We start from the raw sequence: 14,097 nt of genomic DNA on the forward strand, positions 1-14,097 counted from the left end.
CAAGCCAGCTGCAGGTTACATTTGATTAAAAACTACTCACACAAATGGCACACTAGGCCACAAAAGAATATGCTCAGTCCCGATCTCTCAGTTGCCATCTCTGACACAGACCACAAACAGATATAAAACAAGGAAAAATACACATAAAAAAGTGCAGTCACCACTGCAACAACTTCTAAAACATATTTTACTGGACCAAAAATGTCCACCTTTCTTTACACATAGGAGCAGTGGGTTTCCATGCCCCCTCCTACCTGAACTCCAAAGCCCCCCATCACTTCTTCAGCCTACACAGTTCTGTACAGTACCCTAATATCTCCTATATAATTCGATATTCATGTTTTCTTTCTAGCATCTTGACATCAACTTTTCAATCAAAAACTGCTGCTTGATGGGGCTCCCTTGTTTTTGTTCTTCCTTCTCTTTCCATTCTTCATTCATATACTAAAATGGACTGTAAAAGGTATCTGCTACATCTGTTTTGGTAATTTCTATTCCTTCCCTCTGATCTTCCTGTATTCCACTTTAAATATCTTTCTTCCGTTAAACATTTTTCTCCTTCATTCCTCATATCCACCACTTCCCCTCCTCACTCTCTCCCCTCAGTAATGAGCGTCTTAGCCTAAATATTCTAGTTTCTCATTTTGCCACACAGCTGCTCTTTCCCCCACTCCATACTCCTGTATTCTCCCCTTAATGAGTTGGATGATTATTCTCACACGGGTCCTCTTATTCCTCTGATCTTGGCTAACCATGCAGGGTTTCTTCACATGCAGCTCCTATGGTACCAGGCTAGGGAAGAAGCAGGGTCGGGAAGAAGCAAAGGTTTCCTTCACCTACAGTGGGAACTGTGTACAGAGGAGCATCTATTCCACCTTACAGGAAGGCAGAACAATCACAAGTTTCTATTTCTAATCATATCAGAATATGGAGGGAACCAGCAAAAGAATTTCTCCATCCCTCCACAACAAGGAAGACAAAGCTGAGCAGCTGGAAAATAATAATCTTCACTGCTTCTCCTCAAACACCCTGGGAAGATGGAAGTGCAAGCAGTTTTCCCTTCTTACCTAGTCATGTACACGAGCAACTTGTGTGCCTGTAAGACAGGGAAGAAAAACTGCCAGCTCCAACATCTTTCCTTCCTCTGGATTTTAAGGGAGGGGGAGAAAAAAATCCCTACAGATACTTTTGGGGTTGGGAACATCATCAATGTGTATAAAGTTTGTGGAAGACCCAACTCCTCCATTTGTGCAGTTGTCATGCTCAGGGTTTGAATTTCTTTACAGCAATGAGTCAAGTAGTCATCCAGAAATCCACTTTACCTTAAAGACTCCAGATCCATTCCATATCTCTCTGATTCATCCTAGATGGAAATATTAATAAAATGTTCATTCCAAACACTATCATCGCCAATACAGAGCCTCCTGCAGAGAGAGGCAATCATTCTCTATAGGAATGTGAGATGGTAGACACTCAGAGACACAATGCCTACATACTACAGGTGTTTAACACTAACATATAACAGTAACTGGCACCCTATAAATACCCAGGAGAGAAAGACAATTAAATAGATCTTAAGATTAATGCTGGACAATTCCTTATTCATGAAGCAGATATCACAGTCTCCTATCATGCATTTGATTAATTATTCTAAGATGGTAAATATAGTTTATTAAAAACAAAACACCACCGTAAGAACCAATCATATAGGTAAATATATACACAAAATGTGTACTGAATTTTCAACTTTTCTGTGTCTGTAAATGTGTCTGAGCTTATTCCTTAAAGGCTTCAATTTTGCAGCTAGCAGACAGGAAGTAAGAGACATCTGAATAAAAAAGTAACATTTTCCTGTGGAGGGAGCACAGAAAACACTGGGACTTGAATCTTGCTGTTAGGTAAATGTTTGTTATAATGTAATTCAGACTTATCTGATTGCAAGCATTATCCAGAATTTTATGCACTTTTCTTGTTAATAATAATTGCTTAAAAAAGAATTTACACGACAGGCTCCTGGATATCGGTTAAGACACTTCAGGAAGCAAACCATCTAGTTTGCTAACACAGAAAATTGATACAACAAGGACACTTATTTTCATATAGAGTTATATGTCAGCCTCCTAGCTATCCATTCTATCAAAATGCCCTATCCTCAAAGTATGTCTTCCAAACTCTTAATCCAATAACTTCTTCCCCTCTCTAACCAGCTTCTACAGTTCTGAAAAAGGGTCAAATGAATAGCAGCCAGCCAACTGGAGGTCAGAACCTTCCCTAGAACGTCTCCATTACTAGCTCCATTTTAGGTTTTGCCTCTTTTCTTTTCCAGTTGTTTTCTGGGGCCACTGTAACCAAGGATTTCCTCTCTGTTATCAATACATTACTTCACTGTCTTCTGACATAAGTAGATATATTCTCTATGAGGAAAGGTTGGAATACTAGTGGCCACACTCTTGTTACTCTCTATGATAAAAGTGTGTTCCTATTCAAGTTTCTCTTTTTGATACAAGTCTTAGGCCTTGGCTACACTTGCAAGTTAGAGAGCATTAAATCAGTCCCGGGTACCCTAACTCCTGAGGTGGCCACACTGGCAAGGCACTTAGAGCGCCTGGACTCTGCAACTGGAGTGCTCCTGGTAATCCACATCCACGAGAATCATAGGGCTTTCTGTGCCCTGGCTGGAGCTCTGGGGTGTCAGTGTGGATGATGTGTTGCATTACTGTGTTGTAATTGGCCTCTGGAAATGTCCCATAATCCCCTGGAGTTAAGGGGCCACTCTGGTCATTGTTTTGAACTGGGCTGCAGGCATAAAGATATCCCCTTTCAAAGCTCCATTTCTGACAGCCAGCATGCTCATCTGCTCTGGGACACAAAGCAAACCATTACTGTGGAATGGTCCCGCTGCAGAGGCAGGTATTTGTGCATGTGTGTGTCGAGGTGAGGGGTAGGGGCTGATGTCAGGTTTCCTCTTGCCACTGTCTGAACTTACAAGATAGCATGCTGACACACTCTGCCCCCCATGTTTTGCAAAACCTTTCCAAAGCATGTTGCAGCCACTTGCACACTGGGATAGCTACCCCAATGCACTGCTCTCTGTGGCGTTGCAAGAGATGCTAATGTGGACATGCTCCACAGTCACAAGGAGCATGAACACAGAGCAGTGCTTTCCCTGCTGCTGTCTCTGAGGGCTAGTTTAACTCCTGGCTCTCTACATCTGCAAGTGTAGCCATGCCCTAACTAACATTGAAACTGTATAATATAACCACTTAAAAGAAAACTCCTTTTGTTAAAGTCTTTTGTTTGATCATGTGCCTTCAGCTGGAGTCATAAGGGCTCTACGTCTGATAATGGGATCCCAGATACCAAGCTGAGCAACCAAAATTGAAGAAAACCAAAATTTAAAGGCCAATTCTGAAAATGTTAGCTCAAGTGATTTGCTCAAAGGCATATAGTAAAATAGTAGCAGACTCAAATAAAAATATTGTAATTATTAATGTGTGCTTAAATATAATTAAATTCCAAGACACTGGAGTCTCCAGTATACCTGAAACCCCACATAAAGAAGGTGCAATTATTGGGTAAGCACTTTTGGTCCTAGAGCTAGACTGGTAGTGAGAGTCTTTATTTGATTACATCTAATCATAAATCACCTTGTGCCAGAAATGATTAAAATCATAGAGGACAAAGCCTTTATATATTCCTCTGGACATCTGAATTCCTCTTCCATCAAGCAATCCCATGTAGTAAGTACCTGTTAGTCATAAAAAGAACAATTTTTGTTAAAATTTAGAACATTATCTGCTGCAGATTATTCTCCTCAAAAGCAAGGGGCCCCAATCTGTCAAACACTTACATGTAGCTTTACTAAAGCTAAGCACATCAGTGAAATAATCCAACCAAAGTCAAGTTAAATACATGTTTAAGTGTTTGCAAGAATGGGGCCTAATTTTGGAATGGATGTAAAATGCAGCCTTGAGGGACTTCCAAGGGCTGTATTAGTTGTCTTCAGCATTTCAATAAGCAAAATCAAACTCTACGGCCCCTCTCCCTTTCTACATTCCTACCCTCCCTCCACTTGAGTTTCCAAATTGGATATTTTGCAAGGAATGGTGAAATGACATTCTTATAGATTTTGAGTTGGGGAGATATATTTTCAACATATGTTAATGGAGCATTATGGTTTACATGGTTAAAATCAATTTTCAAATGTAAAAGTTAAGGCTTATGCTACATTAAATTGTTCACATTTATATATTATATATATAAAAAAAAAAAAGTATCACTTACAGATCCCAGTCAGGATCAGGGTCCCCTATGTTTATAGCCTTAATCCTGAGCAGGCATTTGACTGTACTCACTGTCAAGTCAATGGGTCTATTCACCAGAATATGGATTTGCAGGATTGGAGGGTCATATAAAAAGACAGTTCTTTGGAACAGGGATTATTGTGGCCTCAGTCCTGCAATGATCTCCATGTGGGCAGGACCTTGTGGCCACACACAGCTGCACTGACTTCAGTGGAGCTCAGAGCACATTCAAGGATACTTCCATGGAGCTCATTGCAACACCAGAATCTAAGTCACTAGTCCGGCAAAGATACATAGACTTAACTTTATGCACAGGAGCAAAATTAAGTATCTGTAATTCTCTGCAGGTTCGTAGCCAAAAACTGAGACAAGAGACAACTAATGGGTTTAACAAACTGTAAGCAGTGGTGAAAAAAGGAAGGATGAGGTATGGGGTAACATGATTTCTAATACAACGGGAAAGTTGCTTTATTTGTTGTTTATTTTTTAAACCTCTGCTTATTTCTGCTTTTTTTTAACCTGCTTATATTTTTATTAACTTTTTGTAATACTTGCTATTTCATTTTTTGATTACCACCTATTTCCATTTATTTCAAAAATTCTTACTGCCTATTTCTATTATTTTTATTTCTCTCTTTTTATTAACTTAATTTTTAATAACTGTTTGTAAATATCAGAAAAAATACAAAACAGTTGAATCAAAACAACACAAACTGTTCCCTAGTGACTGCAATTTCACAAGCTGCCATTGCCCCATAGTCAGTAAAGGCATTTTTTCTTCTTCTTTATTTTAAATAAAAAGAGTCAGTGATATCTCACAGGCTTTTGAGGCTCTGAAGATTTCTGCCCCCAGTAACTGTTTTTCCTCCCAAGCTGGGTTGCTCTGCCTCCTGGGGTGAGTGAAGGCCAGTCGCTGCTGCTCCTCAAGACTTGGAAAATTCTGGCCCCATACAGCTAGTTTGGGAGAGGGCACTTAGGTCCTCCCAACCCCACATCAGTCTCTTCCCAGACGGTGGACTAGAGGGAGGGAGGCAGACACAGCTGGGATATCCAACTGCCTACTTCAGTTCTCAGCTGGGTGTCTCTGTCAAAGCAGCACAAAGGGGGCAGGGCAGAGCAAAGATTTTGGTCTCCCTTACAGACTGTCAGTTAACACTGTACTTTATAGAAACTCACCAAAAAAGAATAAAGAAAGGAGGAACAGCACCAGTGAAATAATCTTTCGAGCCCAAATCTTCCTGGGGAACAGTAAGGAGAAATGAAGCATAAAGTTAGCAGAATCCACACATTTCACATACATATTCTGTATTAGCAAAAAGTTTCTTTAGGATTTCTTGAAAACCCTATTGCTGGCTTCATCCTGCAGCCTATTGAAGTTAATAGTGAAGCTTTTTTTTTTTCCCTCCTTTTTTAACTTCTGCACTGGAGATTCAAGCACCATATCAAAAACTGAAGAGACATTAAAATTAGTGATTGGTCTTGTGACCTCTGATCCCAGAACTGGTTTCAGCAAGAGCCTGGATTGACACCAATGTAAATCACTCTCTTAATTCTTTGTCAGGTTTGTGAGTGTAATTAATACCAATCTGTCTCTCCTACCCACCTGCAATTGTCTATTTCCCCACCCATCCTTGAGAAAAAGATTCTTGTTTATCTTTACCTTGCAAAAGCACTGCAGATTTTCATCACATAGTGCCACAGAACTGTTATGCATAGCCCTAGCAAGTGGAAGATAAGCCTGATACCTTCTGGAAAACATGCAAAAAGCATACAGTTAAATTAGCTCAGATGTAGTTAAAAATGCAGTTATACTCTCAAAAGTCACTGCAAAATAGACATAATGGGGTTCATGTTTGTCTCTCAGGCTATGTCTTCACTGCAAAAAAGGTGTGTTCTTAACTTGAGTTAGCACAGCAGTGAAGACACAGCAACTCATCTTTTAATTTGGATTAGCATCTTGATTTAAAGCACATGTAGAGCCTGTGTTTGACCTGGAGCTGTTAACCCTGTATTTTCACTGTTCTTTTAACCCAAAGTTTAAAACAAAAACAAGAACAATTTTTTTCCAATAAAGACATATCCTCAGTTGTTCTAGATCACATTTTTTCAGTTTATAAAATAAAGAGATGTTGCTGCATTTCCTATCACCACCTCTGCAAAGAGTCCAGCTGGTTTCTTTCTGGCTCAAGCATCCTCACCACTAAGATCTTATCTTCAATGCAACAATTAACTCAAATTGATACACCTGAGCTACTCCACTTGAACTAACCTAATCTCAATGAACCTTAACTATAGATCCACTATGGAGCCTCCACAATTATTTTTAATTTTTTGTCTCCAACATTATAAGGCGAGACCTTTAAGGTGCACAGTGAATGAGACAAGGAGACCTGTGGAACTCTAGCTTTGGTCTCCACCAATATTATATACAAATGCCATGGACCCTGTTTGTCTGATTAGTACATAATACTATAAGATGCTTCCTGTGCATTTAGGGTTGTAGAAAAAAAAAGTTACGTGGTATTACATGGAATTATTTGTGAAATAGCATATGAACGTGTAATTAAAGGCTATATTGTCATACATAGATATAAAGGAGTAAAGTTAATATGGCACACACAGAGGGCCACCCGGAGGGAGGGGGACAAGTGGGGCAATTTGCCCCAGGCCCTGCAGGGGCCCCCACGAGAATTTTTCGGGGACCCTGGAGCGGGGTCCTTCACTCACTCCGGAGGCCCCGGAAAACTCTCGTGGGGCCCGGGCCCTTGGAGCTTCTTCTGCTCCAGGTCTTCAGCGGCAATTTGGCGGCAGGGAGTCCTTCTGCTCCAGGACCTGCCGCTGAAGGGTCCCGAAGACCCGCACCGGGTCTTCGGTGGCAATTCGGCATGGGTGGGGGCTGCCGTCAAAGACCCCAGGCCCCCTGAATCCTCTGGGCAGCCCTGTACACACAACCTCAACTTTGTAACTTCCTGACTTAACATGGTCCTAATTCAGTTCTGCTTTAATATATTTTCCCCCACTTCATAGGATATGTCTATCAACAACATCTCTCCAGGTGCACAAACAATCAAAAATGTAAAAGCCCATGCTACAGAACAACTTCCAAAACAAATGTTGTAAGTGCATAACATACAACAATGCATACAACTAGACAATTTACAATCACTAATCACTTGAACTTACTTTTGGGTGAGTGTTGAAGCTGCCTGTCTTCCTGCCTGAGACTAATAGGGATCTGGCTTTCAGTACTACTGGATATGCGTCCTTGTCTTTGAGATAACCTAGAAAATAGAAAAGGGCTTTAGAAATTCAAGAGTTGCACAAGTGGCCAGACGCAGGCAAAAAACAGAGGCTACATCTTCCAAAACAACCTCTAGAAGTAAGGTACAAGTATTTGCACCCACAGTTGCACTCATTTAGAAGTCTAGCTACCTGTATCTGACTGACAATTAGTTATCCAAATAGGTACAATTAACTACACATGTAAACACGAGGGGTAGGGGGCAAAATTTTAAGCCTTGACTTAATTCCCATTTCACAGAACAGGAGGCAGAGTTCTTTTACCCTGTGTTCTCAAGCTTATCTACCTAACAGCCAATTCAACTAATTGGATTATCACTCAGCTCTGGAATTTGGCAAAAATGAATAAAAATAATTAAAAAACTACCTTCGTTTAATAAATCTTTTTTAAAAATTCCATTAAAAATCCTATACAAAGAAAACATTAAAATCACATAAAAACTTTAAAAGCCAGGAAATGCTAGCAGTTACATTGCACATGCAACTTGCCTGACTCTGGAGTGTTTAACTGTGCAACCATAATGTTTTCAACATATTTTCTATTTATGGAATATATTTAGGCAACTAACAAACAATATCAGATAAAGAATACAGTACAATCCATAGTGAATATTATTTGCTATGACTGTTAGGTGTTCAACCTGCAATAAATACACTTAACTATATCTGCAATTTTTAATTGACACACTGCATGTTTTGAAATTAAGCCTGGCTGTATCCCTCCGGGATGAAGAGGCAGCAATGACCAGCACATATGATACCCTTACTAACATCCAGCATTTTCTATAAAATGCTGCAGTTGCAGTACTTAGGGAGATTAAGAAGGCTTCACAGTGCAGAAATGTAGTTCTTCAGTGAAACTCCTGGTCAAATTAATTGACTGTTCAAAGGAGAAAGATAAGATGAGATAAGGTGCTTTTTTATCACCATGAGTAGTGACAGTACACATATTCAGAGATTTGGAGACAGTATTTTATAATATGGTCCAAAAGCATTTAGCACTCTAATGAACTTTGTCATCCACAACATGCTTAAAATTTTAAGTAGAGATGTGGTGAATCTCAAAATGAAATCTGCTGGTACACAAATCTGGAAATTTTGCTGGATTCAAATTTATACAAATCTGCTTCTGAAATCTGACACAAATATTGGACACCTAGAATAATTAAAATGGCTACCAGTATATGAGAGTAAGATATTTTACATATGGCTCAGATTCTGTTCTTGCTCATTCAACATCTCCTTTTGGCTACCCTGATACTTTGTCATATCCTGTACTCATTCCATCAGATTCCCAGCTCCTGCCATCCATCCTGTCCCAATACTTCTTCCCACTCTCCCACCTGCTCTCTCCCATTGGTCCTGCTTTCAACTGTCCTGACCCTGTACTCTATCTTTCATCAGTTCTCTCCCACTGCAGCATCTTCCCTCCAGCCCAACTCTGAGCTCAGTGTCCCATCCATTCCATCTTAATGCACCTGTCTTTTGCCACCCAAACACTGTAGCCCGTCCCCCACATGCTGCTTAGTACAGCAGATTGCTGCCTGTAACCCTGACCAGATGGCTCTTACGAATCCCCACAGTTTTTAGAATCAAGTATTTTTGTTTAATAAGAAAGACCAAGGATTTGATATTGAAAACATTTCAAAAAATATTTTACCCATTATTATCAAGAGCAAGCATTGTAAAGAGCACTGTGTACTGTACAGTATCTTCACAGTTTTCTCTCTTTCTATGATCCCAAGCCTCTTATGAACAGCAAGCTTATTCAAAGTTTGCTAGACTGCTCTAGTTTTATTGGTATCTATTTCAGTTCAGTATTTCATTAAGGGAGGATCAAGATTTCTGGGCTTTTTTTTTGGAAGAGCAGTGTTTTGAGGAGTGACCTTAATGAGCAGGCATGCAGTTTGGGTTATAAGAACATAAGAATAGCGATATTGGGTCAGACCAATAGTACATCAATCCCAGTATTCCTTCTTCTGACAGTAGTCAATGCCAGATGCTTCAGAGGGAATAAACAGAACAGGGCAAATATTGAGTGATCTATTGTTCACTCCCAGCTTCTGGCAATCAGACGCTCGAGACACTCAGAGCATGGGGTTGCATCCCTGACCATCTTGGCTAATAGCCATTGATGGACTTATCCTCCATGAACATATATAGTTCGTTTTTGAACCCCCATTATAGCTTTGGCCTTCACAACATCCTCTGGCAACAAGTTCCACAGGCTGACTGAAGAAATACTTGCTTTTGTTTGTTTTTAATGCACTGCCTATTAATTTCATTGAGCGATCCCTAGTTCTTGTGTTATGTGAAGGAGTAAATAACACTTCCATATTCACTTTCTCCACACAAGTCGCAATTTTATAGACCTCTATCATATCTCCTCTTAGTTGCCTCTTTTCCAAGTTGAAAAGTCCCAGTCTTTTTAATTTTTCCTCATACGAAAACTATCCCATGCCCTAATAATTTTGTTGCCCTTCTCCATACCTTTCCCAATTCTAATATATCTTTTTTTGAAATGGGATGACCAGAACTGCCCAGATTGTTCAAGGGGTTGGCATACAATGGATATACATATAGTGGCATTATGATATTTTCTGTCTTATTATCTATCCCTTTCCTAATGATTCCTAATATTATTTTTTGACTGCCTCTGCCCATTGAGCAAATGTTTTCAGAGAACTATCCACAATGACTGCTAGATCTCCTTCTTGAGCGAAAACAACTAATTTAGACCCCATCATTTTGTATGTATAATTGGGATTATGTTTTCCAAAGTGGATTACTTTATATTTATCGACATTGAATTTCATCTGCCATTTTGTGGCCCAGCCACCCAGTTTTGTGAGATCCTTTGTAACTCTTTGCAGTTTGCTTTGGACTTAACTATCTTGAAAAAATGTGTATCACCTGCAAACTTTGTCACCTCACTGTTTACCCCTTTTTCCAGAACAGTTATGAATATGCTGAACAGCACTGGTCCAGGTACAGATCCCTGGAGGGCACCAGTATTTACCTCTCTCAACTCTAAAAACTGACAATTTATCCCTGCCCTAGCAGAAAGGGTGTTCTAGGCAGATAGGTCAACATGTAGGAAGGACAGATGGGAGTGAGAAAAGAATGTGAAGAGGGCAGGAAATGGTGTGGCTTAGACAGACTGAAGGGTGGAGTGGGAGCACTAGATGGCAGTTGAGAGTAAGAATAGGTAGGGGGAAAGTTTGCAGGGCCTTTCAGAAGAGAATAAGTTTTTCAAGTTAAACGTGAGGGGCAGTCAAGAGAAAGCTAGTGAAACGACTGAAGAAGGGCCTGACATGGTCAGAGATGCAGGAAAAACAAATGATTTGGTTAGATGAAAAATGGGCACTTGGCCTACTCTCTCAAACAGTAAAAGATTCCAAGACATAGTTTTTCTTTCTTTTGCTCATATTTTCCCTCACAAATTCACTATTTGGCCAGATAGAAATCATTTTAAATGGCAATATTTGCATACAAATCACATATGAATAGAATATTTGTCACATCCCTAATTAAATAAAGGACATTACTTTATAAAACAGAACTTGATTAAGAATCAACTTGATTTCTGCAAAAAGGAGCATCTTGCAATAACGGAAGCAAAACACACTACTGACAGAGGAAGAATGGCTATCCTCCAAACCACAATTTATATAAATGACAGCAACACTAAATTACTCAATAACTTAGATGTTACTAAATACTTAATCTACAGGCTTCAAAACAGAATAGCTTTATTGGATATCTGTCATTCATTAAATTATATAACTGAGCAGTGTAAATGTTTATGACTTTATACATCATATTACATAACTGCCACCTCCCTTGATCATTTGAAGCAAAATCAAATCCTGTTTAGATTCCAGGACAAATTGAAATCAATTAAACGATTGCCACTGACTTCAATGAGCACATGATTGGGCCTTGAGAATATGCCATTGTTTTCTTTTTCTCATTTCCCTTCTTCTAAAACGGATGAAGGACCGGTAAATGTATTTGGGAGCTTAAGAATTTTAAAAAAGGTTTTAATATTATTTCTATAACTTGTATACATATGACAAAAGTTAATACAGATTGATTTTTTTTAAAAAAAGTATCCATACCAGTTTAAATCTTGACTTTGATTTTCTGTGTCTGAGGTGTCACTGTTGGTGCCATGGCTTGTTTCATCCTGAGGTAGATAGGTGCTACCTGAAGACTTTGGAATTCTGTACATGTTTTTATTTGCTTTGCACTCACCACTGAAAGAAGAGGAGCATGAAAATGAGGTGAAATAAGGTATTAATCATATTATTATTATGACCAACAATTTTAATAATTAATTTTAAATAATGTAATATCTAGTCATGTTAAGTCTTCTTTGAATGGAAAGCTGTCCTTGTACTGCACTTGCCTTCTGGATAGATAGTGAGTAACATCATAATAAGAGGAGTCTACCTAAAATGTCTTTTGCCCTACTCAGTGCTGCTAAATATGTCACAGGTTGCTCTTGGTGATATCATAATGAACAAGACAAGCATAAGATTCCTGAGCTCAGCCAGAAAAGATGGGACATACGTTCAACGTTTGTATTTCAAGAGACTCAACGACTGAAAAAATATCACGGAGCTGAATCCTCCAAGGTTGTCTCCTGTGAAAGCTGAACTCCTTTTGTTCCCACTGTTGGTGTCACTCTGGCATAACCCTAGGTAACTCGGGAGGGTGGTAAACCACAAGTGTCAATGAAGCCCTCCTGCTGTAGGCCTCAATGAACCAATGTTTCTCCATGTTAAACACTTTGTATAACCTAGTGTAACCTAATATGTTAAGAGCTGTAAAATGTAATGTTAGCAGTTAGTTTTCGGTTGTAACAGCCAGTTCTCTGCTGTAATACATTAAAGCTAGGCTAAAGCACGCTCAAGGCCATTTTAAGATACTGTATACATGTCTCAGCAGCGGAGAGGGGGGAGAAAGGGGGAAGACAAAAGATTGAATGAGAAAAGATACTGCAGTTGGATGGGAAAGGAGTGGGGAGTGAGAAATCAGCTAGTCAGCAAGAAAGTTTTGTAGTAAACAACTGGGATATAAAAGGAAGAAACTGCTTGTTTTAGGTGTGCAGGATCTGAGATTGTTATTTCTCCCTTGCACCTTATTTGAGCTCAAATAAATTTGGTTGTTTGCTTCTCCACCCTGGTGTGTTTATTGGCGCTTAAGCACTCTGGGCAATGAACCGCTGTTGCTTGCCTCTGGCACTGCTGTGTCTGCAATACCACCAAAATCTAGATTTTAGGACTAGAAGAAACCATTATGATCATCTCTGATACAAAAATCAAGAGGACTTCCCTGAATTCATTAATGAGCATTAAGGGCAGGAGCTCCCAAAGTGAGGACCTTACATTTCTTACAAGCTGTCAAGAGCTGGCAAATTACAGTCTCTTGTCTCCATTAGTTGTTTCTATAGGTACCTAGGTCCTTCATTGCAAATAAGAGTTTGCATGTCTGCGAAAAGAGAAAGTAGTGTGGTTGTCTCCCCTTGTAGTTGCTGCTGTATAGGAAGAGAGGAAACAGAAGCCACCTATAGAGAATGTCGGAATTGTCAGAAAAGTCAAAAATAGTTTCCTATTACTTTTCTATGTAAGCAATTGGTACAGTTGCCAGAGGGGTGCTCTGCAATCAGAACGGTGATGGAAAATGGTCTGGGCAATCAGATACAGCGGGAAGAACAGGAGCACACCCCAAGAAAATGTGAAAACACCTCTCATGTCCCCAACTCAGTCAGACATGCCAATCTTGCGTGCTGGGCTGTACTGCACCTCAGGTACCAAGGAGCTGAGTGGCATTTGAACCAACAAGAGGGAAAGACCTTGTCTTGCTCTTTTCCTCAAGCCGTCTCTAAACTGGTATTTTCAGGTGCAATGATGGTGCGCCTTGGCTGAGGTGCAGTCACCAACGTGCCAATCACATTAAGCACACCCTGCGGCAGAACAGACCATAGAGTGCACTCAATAGGGCCACAGGGATGCTGCACTCAGAGGTGCAGCTGCACCAAGCCTGGGCATACCCCAGCTAGCTTTGATGGCGCCAGCTCAAATAATAATGTCCTAAGCCCCGCCTCACCCTCTACATTGCTAGTTATACCGGTGCCAGGGGCGGGCGGTGCCTGTGCGCTACCCTAAGGGCTATGCAGTGTAGACGCACCCGGGTTACAGCCCCCCGCACCCCGCGGCTCTAACACCACCCGCACAGGCGTCGGTGCCCATCCCGTGCCACGGCCACCCCTGAGGCCGCAGCCCATCGGGGCAGGGTCCTGCCGCCGGGCGGGACCCGTCACTCACTCACTCACCCTCCCCTTCGCGCGCCCGACGTCCCTTCCCTCTGCCCCCTGGAGTCCCGCCTCCGCCACGCGCGGCCCTGAAGGAGTCCCCGTTGCCATGGAAGCGGGGATTGTTGTGGTTGCTGCTCAAGGCGGCGTGGTGCTGGGTCGGTTCCTTCCAGC

General features: G+C 40.7%; 1 protein-coding gene across 1 annotated transcript in view; it reads right to left on the reverse strand.

Annotated features, from left to right (window-relative positions):
• SUN3 (Sad1 and UNC84 domain containing 3) overlaps positions 1 to 14,097 on the reverse strand; it is a 60,782-nt gene that overhangs the window by 5,922 nt on the left and 40,763 nt on the right. Inside the window, exons 2-7 of the mRNA XM_050937768.1 lie at positions 11,726 to 11,863; positions 7,488 to 7,585; positions 5,965 to 6,052; positions 5,481 to 5,542; positions 3,648 to 3,748; positions 1,323 to 1,363 (exon numbers count right to left, since the gene is read on the reverse strand). Of these exons, the coding sequence (XP_050793725.1) occupies positions 1,323 to 1,363; positions 3,648 to 3,748; positions 5,481 to 5,542; positions 5,965 to 6,052; positions 7,488 to 7,585; positions 11,726 to 11,838 (503 nt within the window). The 5' untranslated portion in view covers positions 11,839 to 11,863. The remainder of the gene's footprint in view (positions 1 to 1,322; positions 1,364 to 3,647; positions 3,749 to 5,480; positions 5,543 to 5,964; positions 6,053 to 7,487; positions 7,586 to 11,725; positions 11,864 to 14,097) is intronic.

Source organism: Gopherus flavomarginatus, chromosome 2, assembly GCF_025201925.1.
Source record: "Gopherus flavomarginatus isolate rGopFla2 chromosome 2, rGopFla2.mat.asm, whole genome shotgun sequence".
In the NCBI taxonomy this organism is placed as follows: Eukaryota; Metazoa; Chordata; order Testudines; family Testudinidae; genus Gopherus; species Gopherus flavomarginatus.